A 14,854-nucleotide genomic window follows, 5' to 3' on the forward strand; every position below is an offset into this window, starting at 1 on the left:
TTCAGCTCTCCACAGACGCGGAAGACTCCGCATTTCGATGTGCGAGCGTCCTGTTGTCGAGTCAGTCATGAAGGGCCATTGAGAGGACTGTCATCGGACGCCCGCGAACGCTAGCTCTTCTCAAAAAAAGTCTCGTCTGCCGCCTCTTCGGACAATGGGAGGAGAAACAGTGTATTATACGTGAAGGAGAGTATGCCGGTCGTGTACGAGTGATGTTGAAGTAGAGTTGGGGAAAGAACCACCACGAGTCTTCCGGCCTAACCGGATCCGGTATAGAGTTTTCCGGAAGTTTCATCCGACGTCACTTTCGACAATCGCTCGTCGCTCATTCATCTGATCTCCGTCTTTTTCGCATCGAGCGTCTCGAGAACAGCCCATGGCTCAATCATCACCTGTTCCTGTCTCCAAGGATAGGCGCTGTTGGCGCTGCATATTGCTCAATCGAACTGTGTGGCGATCCACCGTGTTGACTCGTTCGCCGTCATTAACGTTCTCCAGTGCGACCGCATGCCCATGTGCCGGGGTTGCTTGGATCTAGGCAATGATGGCCTGAAGATTCTCCCTTGCAAACGAGGACAGATCGCTACGCATTTCGAAGAGGCATTCTCTAGTATGGTTTCCCTTCCCGCTCGAACCTTGCCATGCGGTATCATTAACCTCGAAAAGACTACATCGAAATCGCTGACGGCGTCTGGCTTTTCAGCACGGGGAAATACCACTGGAAACTCACGGTCAATTACTTCCAACTGGGTCACGAAACAGCAGTAAAGCATGCCATTGTAGACCTCCCGTGGCATGTTAAGGCAGAATCGTCGGCTCGTCGCGCCCCGTATGATTTTGCGCGACAATTCAACGATGTCCCGAGTAAATGGCCCGTTGCTTATGCAGCACTCAGTGAAGACATTATCCTGAAAGCCTCTTGCCATTTGTGCTCCCACACCCCGACCCACCCGGAACCCGGAGCCCGGCCTTGGGAAACGGAGGCCAGCTCCATCCTTCCTGCCCTGCGAGCTCTGGTCCGCGTACACGCTGTATCTCAATTCAGCGATCACTTTCCCCTTGGGTGGCTCATCGATGACGACTTTGCCCACGTCCAGTATCATGTCCTGGCGGCTGAGTTGATTGAAACGCCAAACAGAACCTCGCATCTCGAACCAGAGATCCTCCTAGAACGCATGGACGAGGGCTTTCGACCACCAGACAATACCGAGTTTGTGAGGGTGCACGATTCGTTACCACAACTTCTCGCGACAGCTGTGGAACTAGCTCGCACCGACCTTCTCAAGGGTGACCCCACTAGATGGCCAGCTGTCTGGTTCACGCTTTGTCTACTCTGGTTGATCGACTTTAACCTTGAGGATGCCCCTGGATTTACCGACACTCTGCTCACAGCCCAGAATACACTACGGGGCGCCATAGAAAGCCTTGCCCAATTATACCTTCACTGCTGCGGCGACCTACATCCACTTAATGAGGAAGGAGTGGACCGGGAATTATTCAAATTGATATGCGGAGCTGAAGACGTCAACACGTCAACTACACTTGAGCGGTTCTTGGAGTTCAATGATATCTGGGTCGAATCCAGTGAGTGAAACCAATTTCTTGGGCTTGTAGCGATTCATTGTGCTAACGATGAATTGAATAGGGTTGTCCGATGAACATACAGACAGCGTTAGGAATTTTATCCGCCATCTTGATAATTTCGCTACTGGTTGGGTAAGATCCTAGAGGATAAACCATGTCTGGTCTCTCCCTATGTAGGAACTGGAGACGCCACTATCCCAGGCAGCACAAGAAAGGGGGCAGCATAATACGCAATTCCTTTATTGCTGCACCTTTGATTTCTCTCACCCGATATGCTTATCGACTACATTCATATGTATTGCTGATACATACATTTGCGGGCAGTACTTCGATGCGTCCCGATTGTGGACCACCTCCGCACTCTTAACATGTAGAGGCACTCCACCTAGGAAACTAGCAACAGGCCTCTATCACCAGCCTGCCAGGTGTTATACGATGACTCTCATGTCTATCATACGTACCCTCGCCACCCTTGCCACCCTCGTAACCGCGACTTTACTCCTCGTCAACCTCGTCAGGGTCATCGGATTCGTAGCAATACGCATTCCCCATGTCCTCGTACTCCTCATCCACACCCACGTTGTCAAGGTCTTCGATATAGTAACCAACACGATGGCTCGGCCTGCGCGTCACCGGAGCTTCCACGCCAGCCTTGTTCAACGCAACGACAGCGCCAGACAGCTCGAGCTTACACACCTTCACCTGCAGCCCGACGGACACATGGACGGCGTTCAGGCCTTGTGGATGCTTGGCAAGTGATCCTACCGCCGCGCCACACATCTCTGGCTTCAGCTGCGTATTACCATCGATCCTGAGATCCAGCATCTCTAACCCAGCCGGCAGTCGCTCAGCCATAACTGGAAGATCATCGTCGGGGCCCGCAAGCGCATCGATCGGAGCCGCCACAATCTGCAGTTTTGGAAACGCCTTGAGCGAGCCTAGGGTCCCGAGATTGACACCCTCGGTATTTTCTTCGGTGACGGTATCCGGATCGGCGTCATCGTAGAACTGCGAGTCGGCGACCTTCGGATTTGCCAGCTGGGCGATATCTGGATCCACGTCATAGTAGAGCTGTAAGCTCTGCAACGAATCCTTCTGCGTCGCCAGCGCTTTTCCGATGGTGGCCCACGAATGTTCCGCCCACACACCCTTGGGGCTATCGAAGTTGAGCGGCTCGAACGTGGCGGTCGTGTAGGTGTAGGTGAAGTGCTCGAGTGTATGGCAGGACGAGAGAAGCTGGGTCACCGCATCGCTATGGAGGAAGCCCTTCAACACGAGCCTCTTGACGGAGGACGACTTCTTGTGGCTTCCCAGATCCTCGACGCTCTCAGTCTGGAAAACACCTTTGATGGTGGCCTCTTGAAGAGACGGAAGAGAAAGGATGTCCGACAGCTTCTCGAAAGGAAGGTTGCAGTATGGGGAGACGATGCTGAGCGTCTTGAGCTGCGCGAAGGCGTGGGATGGTCCTACAGGAGTGCCTTGTGCGGCACTGACAAGCAGATCCATCCACCAGAACTCGTTTCCAAGATGGCGACGCGTCATCATCACCGACTGATCCACGATCACCAGCGTCTGCACATTGGTCGCAGCATTGAGCGCAAGATCCAGCAGCCGCGCCTCACGCCCAGTCAGGTCTTCCTCCTCCACAATCTTCCTCGGCTTTTTCTCATCCCACTTCTGCTTGTCCTTGCGCTTGACCTCCACGGCCTTCTTGTACGTTGTCCAGTCGACATTCTTGACGTCGTACTCCGCCTCAATCGTCTTGACCAACGCCGCAAGCTCAGCCTTCCTGCCGATGCTGTGCACGAACCCACGCCGGGCTTTCTCACCCATGTCCTCCCACCTCAGAGTCGAGTACAGCTTCTCGTCGGCAAACCCACGGAGCTTCTTGTTCATCCTACTCAACCGGGCCAACGCCGGCTTCGGGAGATGCTCGAAGATGTCGAGGAGGAGCTCGCCGGGCAGGCCGTCCAGACATGCAGCCGGGTTGTTGTGTTTCGGCGAGAGCACGTCAGGACCGATATTGACTGACGTCGAGACCATTTGGATGCGCTTGGTCGCCCACCTGTCCTCGGTAGCAGCTCCTGCTTTCCTCTTCCTGGCAAGCGGCGCATTCTTCTTCCCGAACAGCGCATCAATCGGGTCGAACTTGCGCATCTGGGCTTGGAGAGCGACCTGAGCGTGGCGAACCTTCTGTCCAGGCCGCATAGGAGGCCCGTCGTGCTCCGCCATGGTAGTACAACTGAATCAAGGATGCTCGCACTGAGCAAGAATACAACTGAGTCTGCTCGCGCTGAGCAAAAAAGAGAACAACGAGTTTGGGTTGCGGGTGCAGCGAAGAGGAGACAGACGCGAGGAAACCAAGCAGCGGCACGCGCGAAGAGTCTTTCTCCAGCCCCCCACGTCGAGTGAAAAGGAACGGCCATGCGCGGAACAGTTTCCGAGATGACTGTGCACCCGTGTGTTGGGAGGGAAACCGCATGAGTGAAGGTGTTGTGCTGCTTGGCGGCGAGATTGTGGGGTGCTAACTACTTCGAGAACATTGCTCCATCCGCTCACATTCACCGTTCACCGCTTGGGGACTTCCGTCCCCGCGGACCGAATTGTCTGAGCCCTCCTGACTCGCCCACGGTATACTCTGCGGCAGCCAGCTTTCGGGACGCGGTAGTGGATGGCACCACCTCCCGACTGAGACAGACCCGAGCTTGCTAGACGCGCAGTGTGCACACGACCAAGACTAGCTTCTCAGAAACCCAACGTATCAATTTGGTCTCTCGTTGAACGCCTAGCGCCGAGGTATCATGCGTACAAGCTTTTTCCAATTGAAACCCCCAAAAAAAATCCTCCCATGATTACACTTCCCCATATGTACCATTTCGTTCCAGGCTCCTTTTCATTACAATCCATCTCGTAGCATTCTCAACCAAGAACAGAAAAGATCTCCGAAGCAGCCAGCGGAGATCTTTTCGAGGACGCAATCTAGCTCCTCTCTCCATTCGTCGCCGTAGTCCCATAATTCTTCCCTCTGCCCGTGATATCCTGCCAGGTAGCATTGAACCTCCTGCCCGTACTTGCCAGCAGGCCCTCCTCCTCTTCCTCCTCCAAATCGCGATCAATCTGCTCCTGATCGAGCTTCGGCACCCTAAACAACGTGGTCAAGAACACAATGAGGTACACGCCCAAGAAAGCGAACTGCGCCCAGAACAACACAACGCCGAAGAAGGGGAAGTTGATCGTTACGCGGTTGATGAAGGTGCTGAGGACGCTGGGCGTGCACACGTCCTTGGCCCATGGGCTGTCCGTAGTCTCGGTGCAGGGCTTGATGGCGCTCTTGTGGTTTGTGCAGTCGGGCTGCTCGCCGCCGTGTCTGGGTTTTCTGTCGCAGAAGGTTTGGGGGCCGAAGGTGGCGTATTGGGGCGCGACTACCATGGCGACGGAATAGTTGATGGCGAGGACGATGAGGTTGAGCATGACGGTCGCCATGAGGAGTGCCTGAGGCGAAGTATGGCCCTTGCGGATCTTGAAGATGGTGAGCCAGAGGAAGCGGATGCCCACTGACGCAATGCCAACGACCGAGGCGGAGAAGAAGAATAGGACGAGCAGGAGGAAGAGCACGTAGTCAATGGGGAAGACCTTGGAGGACTTGACGAAGATCCAATTGAGAGGCTGAAAGATGTTGATGTGGCCCAGGATGTATCCGCAGTGGGCTTTGCATATGGAATTCTTGGCCTTGTCGATGCCGGTGATGAGCATACTGACGAAGATGAGGAGCGCGAGGATGATAAGGATGAAGCCGCCGAGCAGCTTGAGGGGTCGGAAGACTGCTTCGATCTTGATCCAGGTCTTAATGATCCAATGGCGGTCTTGGCCTCGCGATTCGGCGGCCAAGCGCTCCCGGCGAATCAGAGTCCTCTCCTCACGAACCAAGGACTCAAGCTCTCGCCTGTCTCGAGAGTCCAATCCGCCGTCGCGGCCTTCATTGCGGCCTTCGAGCTGCCTCTGGCGCTCACGATTCGCTTCGAGCTGCGCCGCGGTGTCCTCAGCTAGGGTAGGGGCGGAAATCGAGGGAGCCGACTTGACCATAGCGACGGGAAGGAGAGCCATTCCGGCGCCGGTATAGAGAGCGTAGATGACGGTTCCAATGAGCATAAGCAGGCCGAGGGCGAAGGTCAAGGCTCTCTCGCCATCTACAAACATTAGCGCTTGCTTCTAAGTGTGGAGGCGATTGTGCGTACGGTTCTCCTGCAGCAGGTGCTTGAAGTAGTCCAAGTCCAGACGGCCGTCATGCTTCGCCCACTTGGCAGCTGGGACGAAGAAGCCCACGAGGAAGATGATGACGACGAAGACGATGAAGGCTATGGTGTACTTGAAGGCGCCCCAGAACCTCTGCCCGAAGGTCTGCTCTCCGTGCTCGGCAGCGTCCTCGTCGTACTCCTCGTAGTAGAAGTAGGTAAAGGGCACGACTAGCAGGCAGAGCACAGCGTCGAGCGAGTACAGGGTGTAGTAGACAATCTTGAGCGTGTAGAGGATGCTATCGACCTTGTCCGGCGTCGCCCAGTCCTTTTTGCGGCCTTGGCTGGATAGCGAGGTGGAGGAGACGAGGGCGACATCGACGGGCATGAGCAGCACCGTCGCGAGCAGCGCACTCGTCGTGAGGATGCATACTGCCGTTACGGAAGCGGCGCGGTCTTGCGGTGCTTGATAGAGGTAGACGAAGATTATGGCGATAGCGAGCAGAAGGACAATGGCGACGGCGTAGGCCACCCAGATGAGGCTTGTTTGAATGAGCGCCATGATGGCGTCGGCACGCTCGGTAAGGGAGCTTCAGGGCAGTTAGCAGCGGCGAGATAGCGGGGGGTATCGGGGAGGGTTCCAAAGCCTACCTCCTCTGACTGTGGGCACTGTGATGGTAAAGCCAGGATAGGACGATGGAAGTCGACCGAACACTGGCAGCACCATGACGTTAGACAGGCGGACCATCGCCCCGACCAATGGCGCCAGCCTAGGTGGTCCAAGCTCCCACTCGAAAGAGCTCTTGGCATCGGAGCTCTTTGAACGCGCGCCGGCGCAGCAGTCCTCAACACCAAACAGCCTTCAATTACCGCCCTCGCCCTCGTGTCTCGCCCGATCGCGCGCAGAATATGACCAGCGGCGACAGCGCGCCCGTTCCCCACCCCGATGCAGTGCTACACTGAGCTGGCGCCGCCGACGGCCGTCAGCCACGCCATCCACCTGCCCTTCCTCACGCCCAAGTCCAACAATCTCGTCGTCGCAAAGAACTCGCTGCTCCAGATCTTCGATCTCAAGTCTACCGTGACCGAGGTGCCATCCGGCGATGATGCTGGCGCAGAGCATGTGTCCCCAATGCTGGACACGGAGGCTGCAGACGTGCCTCTGCAGCGCACAGAGAACACGGCGAAGCTGGTGCTGATCGGCGAATTCCCTCTTTCCGGCACAGTCATATCACTCGCGCGGATAAAGGCGCTGAATACCAAGTCGAGGGCGGAGGCATTGCTGGTGGCTTTCCGGGACGCGAAGCTGAGCTTGGTGCAATGGGACCCGGAGACATACAACCTCGATACAATATCAATACACTACTATGAGAACCCAGACTTGCCCGGTATTGCGCCTTGGTCAGCTGAGCTCAAAGACACGTATAATTTCTTGACGGCAGACCCCAGCAGCAGATGCGCCGCCCTCAAGTTCGGCCTCCATAACCTCGCCATCCTCCCGTTCAGGCAGCGCGACCTGGTGGAGGATGACTATGAGCGGGAGCTTGACGGGCCCAGAGATGAGAAAATGGAGAACGCCGAGGGTACAAATGGCGAGCCAGCCAAGAAAACACCATATTCGTCTTCGTTTGTGCTGCCCCTCACGCACCTCGATCCAACCTTGACCCACCCCGTCCACCTGGCTTTCCTGCACGAGTACCGCGAGCCCACCTTCGGCATAGTCGCATCCTCTCGAACTCCCGCACCCTCATTGCTCGCCGAACGGAAAGATATTCTCACCTACACCGTCTTCACGCTCGACCTAGAGCAGAAGGCTTCCACCACCCTCCTCTCCGTACAAGGACTGCCATATGATATAACGCGAGTGGTGCCACTCCCGCTGCCCATTGGAGGAGCTTTATTGGTTGGCGGCAATGAAATCATCCACGTCGATCAGGCCGGGAAGACCAATGGGGTGGCTGTCAATGAGTTCGCAAAGGCTTGCACATCCTTTCTGCTGAGCGACCAGTCAGACCTCGCTCTCCATCTGGAAGGTTGCGCTGTTGAGCCTTTGTCACAAGAGACTGGCGACATCCTCATCGTGCTGAATGATGGCAAACTCCTTACCTTGACCTTCGCCATGGATGGTCGCACCGTGTCCGGCGTGTCCATTCAGCCTGTCGCTGGGGATCATGGGGGGCACGTGCTGAGCACTCGAGCCTCATGTATGAGCAATCTGGGCCGCGGCAGACTCTTCATCGGGAGTGAGGACGGTGAATCCGTGCTCCTGGGCTGGACGAGCACATCCAGTGCGTTGGGGAGGAAGCAATCACGAGCCGACATAACAGCGGATGACATGTCTGCGGACGAAGAAGAGGAGGATATCGACGATCTGGACGATGACCTCTACAACGATACCGCGACCACGGTAAAGAAGGTTACAGCCGTGGCTGCCGAACCTACCGCTCCTGGCACCTACACTTTTCGAATACACGACGTTCTGCCGAGCATAGCTCCTATCAGAGACGTTGTACTACGCCCCGACATCGCATCACAATATCCCACAACAGGTGAGATCATGATCTCTAGCGGTCGAGGGGCTGCCGGGGCTATCATTGCTCTGAACCGCGAACTGCATCCGACCAGACTAGCGCAATCCACTTTAGCATCTGCAAGAGGCCTTTGGGCTGTGCACGCTAGAAAGCAAGCTCCCACTGGTGTGGTCGCCGATTTCGGCAAGGATACCGAGGCCAATCTTGCCTCGGACGTCGATTACGATCAGTATCTAGTGGTCTGCAAGGCGGATCCCGATGGCAGTGAGAGTACTATTGTCTATAAGGTCAACGGTCACGAACTTACTGAAACAACTAAGGGAGACTTTGAACGAGAAGAAGGCTCCACAATGAGCGTTGGCGTGCTAGCTTGGGGAACCAAGGTCGTCCAGATTATGAGAGGCGAAGTAAGGACCTACGACTCCGGTAAGCACTATTGCGTTTATAGACACACAATGTTGAAGTGACGACTGATCATTGCGTTACTAGAACTGAACATGGACCAAATCATTACGATGGAAGACGAAGAAAGCGGCGCTGAACTTCATATCATTAGCGCAAGCTTCGCCGATCCGTACTTGCTCGTCCTGCGAGATGACTCGAGTGTCAAAATCTTCAAGGCGACTGGGAGTGGCGAGCTGGAAGATGTTGAAGCAAGTGGCTTATCCTCCACCAGATGGCTCTCCGCATCACTCTTCAAATCTTCAACATTTTCGGAAGTTTTTGCATTTCTCCTGACACCTGAAGGTAGCCTTCATGTACATCGTTCCTTCATTCCTCCTTGTGTCACCGAAGCTAACGCCTAGTAGGTCTTTGCGATGTCGAACTTATCAAGACCGAGCTACGTTGCGGAGGGTTTGGGCTTCCTTCCACCACTTCTTACTGCCGACTACTACGGTAGACGTAGTACAGCAAAAGCATCCATTACGGAAATATTAGCTGCTGACATTGGTGATTCAACTTCAAAATCGCCCCATCTCATAGTAAGACCGTTTAACGTACTTGCCTCTCACCGCGCACTAATGTACCCACAGATTCGAACATCGACCGATGATATGGTCATTTACAAGGCCTTCCACTACCCACCAAAGTCATCCTCGGAATTGTGGACTAAGAATCTAAGATGGACCAAGCTCTCGCAGCAGCACATTCCAAAGTATAGCGAGGAGCCGGCCATGGGTGGTGCCGACGCAGGGAGAGAAAGTAGCCTTATGGCTATGGATAACGTTTGCGGATACAGTACTGTTTTCCAGCGAGGACCGTCGCCGGCTTTCATCTTGAAAGAGTCCTCATCTGCACCGCGCGTCATTGGACTACACGGGAACGCAGTCAAAGGGCTAACACCATTCCACACATCGGCATGCCAGAGAGGCTTTGCGTACATTGACGTTGAAGTAAGTAAAGGAAACTAATAGCCTGTGGCAGGACTAATAGTTGTTAGGACACACTCCGGATATCCCAGCTTCCTACTCAGACACACTACGGCCACCTGGGCTGGGCAGCGCGTAGGATGCCAATGGGTTCGGAAATCTACGCCTTCTCTTACCATCCAAGAGGTGTCTATGTGCTAGGTACGGGCCAGATGGTGGAGTATACTCTTCCGGATGACACTTATCATTACGAGTGGAAGCAAGAAGGTAGGTAAAGAGGCTTCCATGATCTATACAGCACTAACGGTTCCGCCAGATATAACCTTCAAGCCTCATATTGAGCATGGAATCCTCAAGGTCATAGATGAAAAGACTTGGTCGGTCATTGACACCCACGAGCTGGACCCACAAGAAGTTGTCCTCTGCATCAAGACCCTCAACCTTGAGGTCTCGGAGAACACTCATGAGCGCAAGCAGCTCATCGCTGTCGGCACATCCATGGTCCGCGGCGAAGACCTGGCAACAAAGGGCTGCATCCGCATCTTCGAAGTCATCACTGTCGTTCCCGAGCCAGAGCGGCCAGAGACGAACAGGAAGCTACGGCTTATCGTCAAGGACGAGGTCAAGGGTGCTGTGTCGGCGATATCTGAATTGGGGACGCAGGGCTTCTTGATCATGGCGCAGGGCCAGAAGTGCATGGTTAGAGGGTTGAAGGAGGATGGGACGCTGCTGCCTGTAGCGTTCATGGATATGCAGTGCTATGTCACGGTGTTGAAGACGTTGCCGCAGACCGGCATGCTGTTGATGGGCGACGCATTCAAAGGCCTCTGGTTTACCGGATATACGGTACGTCACTCTTTCCACGTCAACTTGTCTTCGCACGGCTAACAAGGGATTAGGAAGAGCCATATAAGATGATGCTCTTCGGCCGGAGCAAACACCAGCTCGAAGTAATGGGCGCCGAGTTCCTACCCTTCGAGAAGCAACTCCACATGGTCATCGCCGATGCCGACATGAACCTGCAAGTCCTGCAGTTCGATCCTGACAGTAAGAGTTAACCCTCCAAATTCAGTCTCACCTTGCTGATGATTCTGCGCAGATCCCAAATCAATGGGTGGCCTCCGCCTCCTCCACAAATCCACCTTCCACACCGGCCACTTCCCCGTAATCATGCACCTCGTACAATCGCGCCTCTCCATGCCCTCCGCCACCGACTTCCCCTCGGACCTTCCCATGCCTGCGATCGACGACCCACACCCATCTATACCCCAGCCTCTCCATCAAATCCTCCATACCTCGCAATCAGGTACACTTGCGCTCCTCACCCCGCTGTCCGAATCGAGCTATCGTCGCTTGAGCGGGCTGGCGACCTTCCTGAGCAATACGCTAGACAGCGCTTGTGGACTGAATCCGAAGGCGTATAGGGCTGTAGAGGGTGAGCTGGGCGGCGGAGGTGGCACGAGAGGCATACTGGATGGGGCGTTGTTGATGAGGTGGGGGGAGTTGGGGGAGCAGAGACGGAGGGAGGGACTGGGCAAGGTGGGCGGCGATGAGTGGGTGTTTTGGGGAGAGAGAGAGGTGCTGGCGGGATGGGGTGTGTTTGGGAAGAGGGGGTAGAAGTGTGGGTGGGGATCCGTGAGCAAGATACCTAGGCCGTTTTCGTAGACAAATGAGGAATTCTTCAAGTGCTGTCCAAGACTCCGGTGATTACGCTTCCGCTCGCTATCTACTGTCCGCTATATGTCCAGTACTAGTTTTTCTTGTGCAGCTTGTAGGCGCTATGCTTCGTGTCATCAACAACAACCCAATGGACGAATTACACCCATCTCCGTCGATCGCTGGAACACAACCGAAAACCCGGGGCTTGCGTGCCCGCCGTCCAAAACAGCCTGAGCATCCAATTCCGAAATCATAACGATACCCCATGACGATAACCCACAACCTTTTCCCCCTTATCTCGCCGTCTTCTCTTCCCCTCAAACATCCTCCACCTCCCTCCAACCCCTCCCCATCAGCTCATTACTCTCCAGCGCCCCCTCATCCACCAACTTCCTCGCCGTCTCCACCCCCGCAGTCGGCAACCTAACCTCAAACCGCATCCCCTGCCCCGCCTTCCTCCCCTCAATCTCGCCCTCCCACCGCACCCACTCGGGCAGCAGCCCCGCCTGCCGCATCGCAGTCCCCTGATCCCAATGGATATGCTCATGGCACAGGCGATCCCCGCGCAGCGCCACCACGCTCGTAAACGGGATCTCGAGCTTCCTGCCCGTCGGCGGGATACCAGGGAGCAGCCAGTCGACCTGCCGGTCGTGCGTGAGGCGGAACACGAACTCGTCGACCACGCGGTCGGTCCCCACGGTGCGGCTGACGAGCTGCAGCGCCGTGTCGTCCGGGTTCGCGAAGATGAAGTGCCGCGTGTAGAAGGCGGTGAGGCGGGCCTGGCCGATGCCGCCGGTCAGCGTGGGGATGTGGTTCACGTAGGGTTGCGCGACCATCGTGGACATGGTCAGCGCGACGTCGCGCTCCGCGAACTCGTACCGGCAGTGCTCGTCCCATATAGCTTCGAGGTCGAAGAACGGGCCGTTGAGCAGGGGCTTGAGGAACTGCAGGCTGCGTGTGTGCGCTAGCGCTGCGCTCGGCGCGTGGTAGTCTTCGTCGGCGGGGAGGGCCCAGCCGCTGTCTCGTTTCGCGGACGGGTAGCGGTGTGTTTTTATGGGGCATTGGGCACGCGTGCTCTTGTCTCCTTCTTCTTCGATCTCCGGCTCAGGTACAACGGAGAGGGATTCGCGACGCGGGGCTTCGGGCCCGGGGATGTGTAGTAGCTGCGGCGGGAAGGATGCGGATTCGGGGTTTATGGAGCCGAGCTTGCGGCCGCCGTAGGAGATGATGGCTTTTATGTGCGGGGAGAGGCAGACGGCTTCTTCGACGTAGAAGGGCAGGCGCGAGAGGTATGCTGCGAGGAGAATTAGCACGTGCGATGTTACTTCTAATTCAGACATATCGCATCCACTACCACGATCACCACCACCACTATCTCCCTTCTCTTCCTCTTCCTCTCCCAACTCAACCCAATTCAATCCCCCAAACCCCCCTCCTCAAAAGAAAAATGAAGAAATCCCAATCTCACGTACAAATAAGTCCAAACCCCTCCCCTCCATCACACCCCTCACACCCCCTCAGCACCTCCACCGCCCTCTCGAGCGGAAACTCGCCGCCATCCTCCACCTTCCCGGGCACCAGCACCTGGCAGACGGCAAACCCCTCCTCGGCCCACTTCTGCAGCGGCGGCGGATCAAGACTGCGCTCGCTCTGCTCCAGCAGCGCGTAGTGGTCCGCGACGAGGATAAGACCGGGGCCGTGCCCGCGCCGGCTGAGCGGCGGCTGCAGCGTTAGGTGCGGCGAGATGTGGATGGGCGCGGGAGCGGGTGCGGGAGGAGGAGTGGTGGTGGTGTTGGTGTCGTTGTTAGTGTTGGGGACGCTTGGTGGGGGTGGCGGGGAGGGTTCGCTGAGTGTCATTGCGGCGGTGTTGCGGGGAAGCTGCAATGCGATGGACTGCGGTGAAGATGGGGAATTGGAACATGCACAAGATGAGGAGAAGAAGGAGGAGAGAATAGAGAGAGAGAAGATTGAGACAAAAAGCTGGGGTAGGTAGGAGTGCTTTCTGTTGAACGCACGACGAACGACCGATCGACTCGCTCGTGATAGGTAGGTTGTGTAACGCTAGCTGGAAGCGGAAAGCCGTGATACAGGGATGCTGGAGGGGTAAGTGCATGAGCGCATGATCAGTGGGACGCGGAGAGCCGTTAGCTTGTGCGACGTTGGTTTGAAGGCGCGCGGTGGGTTGAGGAATCCTGGGCGTGGCTGTAACTTGGGAAGCGCTCTATGCCGACTATGTTCAATCGAGTTTTGGTTGAGCGGAGATTTTGGGTGGGTGAGTGGCGTGCAGTTCTGACATTCTGGATAGAGTTTGATGCAAGGAAGGAGATTGATTCTATCTTTAGAAGGCTCGAGCCCAAGGCAGGCTGAGTAACATAGGGGTGCAGTCTATCTATTACGGTTACAGAAGGGCAACATATGCTACAAGGTCGGACATTCTACACGCTTGCATCTGCATCCTCCCTACACAGTCCCGCTAACCATATACCCCGGCAGCCTGCCCCGGACATCGCTATCCTCCGACGCCGTCCCGTTTTTCCTCACGTATCCAGCCACAACACCCGGATCAGTGGGCCCAAGCACCCTTATACTCCTCTTCAGCCTCTCCTGCCTCGCCTCCCTATTGTGTCTTCTGCGCGCCTCCTTCGCCTTCTCGATGAAGCTCGGCCTGTGGTGCACTTCCTCCTGATTGTGACTCTTCAGCCGCTTCCACGCATCCGGCGAAAGAGGCGGCGAGTAAGCTAACGAGGGCGGAATAGGTGGAGCTGGCGGCAGGGGCGGGGGTGTGCGTGTGCTCCGGGATACCTCTTGAGCAAGCGGGTGGCTTGATGTGCTTGAGCGGTGCGAGAACGATGAGGACACCGATGCGCGGAACTTGTTGTGGACGGCTACCGCAGGAGCCACCGGCGAGAGCGAGTGGCGGCTGTTGAAAGAAGAGCGGTTGTCTGAAGGGTTGGAAGCGGGTATCGAGTGGTCACTGGGCTGCTGTGAACCGCTCGGTGCCTGATCCGAAGTCGGTGATAGCTCTTGAACGCTTGCTGCTTCTGATTTCGGGGCTAATGAGGGCGAATGCCAAACCACTGCGAGGCCGCCAGGGAGGCGCATGAGCGGGCTTGCAGATTGAGGTGGCGATGCCGCAAAGGGGGGTGCTTTGGTCGCTGCATCCGCGCTCTTATTCTTGTTGTGCTTTCTACCAAACTTCATGGCCCTGCTTGGAGGGAAGAAGAGGGAGAAGCGCAGGCCTTCCTTCAACACGCGGTCTACCTCTGCTTCCGGAATCTGCTTTTCTCGAGGTGGACTAGAGTCGTCTCTAGACAGTTCGCTCGAGTGGCGTTTGACTGACTGCCGTCGTGGTGCCACGCTTAGACGATGAGGCACCCACGAAGTTATCCTCCTGTGTTTTCCCTTCGTTGGTGAGGTGGAAGAACGCTCTGTGCTCCTGTCCTGCGATGGACTGCTAGGTGTTGAGCGACCAGATTCT

The 14,854-nt window shown here is 56.1% G+C and overlaps 7 protein-coding genes across 7 annotated transcripts; 3 read left to right on the forward strand and 4 right to left on the reverse strand.

Moving 5' to 3' along the window:
- The first annotated feature begins 340 nt into the window (after positions 1 to 340).
- BU26DRAFT_601397 (uncharacterized protein) lies at positions 341 to 1,847 on the forward strand. The gene is made up of 4 exons (XM_033835260.1): positions 341 to 448; positions 499 to 610; positions 667 to 1,584; positions 1,646 to 1,847. The coding sequence occupies exons 1-4, from the start codon at positions 377 to 379 to the stop codon at positions 1,726 to 1,728; spliced, it is 1,185 nt and encodes a 394-aa protein (XP_033688234.1). The 5' UTR covers positions 341 to 376; the 3' UTR covers positions 1,729 to 1,847.
- A 232-nt stretch (positions 1,848 to 2,079) lies between these two features.
- BU26DRAFT_501447 (uncharacterized protein) lies at positions 2,080 to 3,816 on the reverse strand (the record flags this gene model as incomplete). Its single annotated transcript, XM_033826565.1, has 1 exon — positions 2,080 to 3,816. One exon carries the CDS (start codon positions 3,814 to 3,816, stop codon positions 2,080 to 2,082), a length of 1,737 nt encoding a protein of 578 aa, XP_033688235.1.
- Positions 3,817 to 4,563: 747 nt separating this feature from the next.
- BU26DRAFT_501448 (putative lysosomal cobalamin transporter) lies at positions 4,564 to 6,378 on the reverse strand (the record flags this gene model as incomplete). The annotated part of the gene is made up of 2 exons (XM_033826566.1): positions 4,564 to 5,771; positions 5,820 to 6,378. The coding sequence occupies 2 exons, from the start codon at positions 6,376 to 6,378 to the stop codon at positions 4,564 to 4,566; spliced, it is 1,767 nt and encodes a 588-aa protein (XP_033688236.1).
- Positions 6,379 to 6,701: 323 nt separating this feature from the next.
- On the forward strand, positions 6,702 to 11,334 carry BU26DRAFT_477288 (uncharacterized protein; the record flags this gene model as incomplete). Its single annotated transcript, XM_033825597.1, has 8 exons — positions 6,702 to 8,773; positions 8,837 to 9,105; positions 9,157 to 9,330; positions 9,382 to 9,741; positions 9,789 to 9,984; positions 10,034 to 10,563; positions 10,617 to 10,764; positions 10,817 to 11,334. Exons 1-8 carry the CDS (start codon positions 6,763 to 6,765, stop codon positions 11,332 to 11,334), a joined length of 4,206 nt encoding a protein of 1,401 aa, XP_033688237.1. The 5' UTR covers positions 6,702 to 6,762.
- On the forward strand, positions 11,251 to 11,663 carry BU26DRAFT_218684 (uncharacterized protein). Its single transcript, XM_033820731.1, has one exon. The coding sequence runs from the start codon at positions 11,387 to 11,389 to the stop codon at positions 11,630 to 11,632; it is 246 nt and encodes an 81-aa protein (XP_033688238.1). The 5' UTR covers positions 11,251 to 11,386; the 3' UTR covers positions 11,633 to 11,663.
- On the reverse strand, positions 11,537 to 13,644 carry BU26DRAFT_515606 (NTF2-like protein). Its single transcript, XM_033828117.1, has 2 exons — positions 12,849 to 13,644; positions 11,537 to 12,670 (listed from the first exon to the last, which is right to left on the reverse strand). Exons 1-2 carry the CDS (start codon positions 13,231 to 13,233, stop codon positions 11,694 to 11,696), a joined length of 1,362 nt encoding a protein of 453 aa, XP_033688239.1. The 5' UTR covers positions 13,234 to 13,644; the 3' UTR covers positions 11,537 to 11,693.
- A 78-nt stretch (positions 13,645 to 13,722) lies between these two features.
- BU26DRAFT_515608 (uncharacterized protein) lies at positions 13,723 to 14,800 on the reverse strand. The gene is made up of 2 exons (XM_033828118.1): positions 13,870 to 14,800; positions 13,723 to 13,801 (listed from the first exon to the last, which is right to left on the reverse strand). Exons 1-2 carry the CDS (start codon positions 14,575 to 14,577, stop codon positions 13,775 to 13,777), a joined length of 735 nt encoding a protein of 244 aa, XP_033688240.1. The 5' UTR covers positions 14,578 to 14,800; the 3' UTR covers positions 13,723 to 13,774.
- Between the last annotated feature and the right edge of the window lie 54 nt (positions 14,801 to 14,854).

The sequence above is a fragment of the Trematosphaeria pertusa genome (assembly GCF_010094035.1).
Source record: "Trematosphaeria pertusa strain CBS 122368 unplaced genomic scaffold BU26scaffold_3, whole genome shotgun sequence".
Lineage (NCBI taxonomy): Eukaryota > Fungi > Ascomycota > Dothideomycetes > Pleosporales > Trematosphaeriaceae > Trematosphaeria > Trematosphaeria pertusa.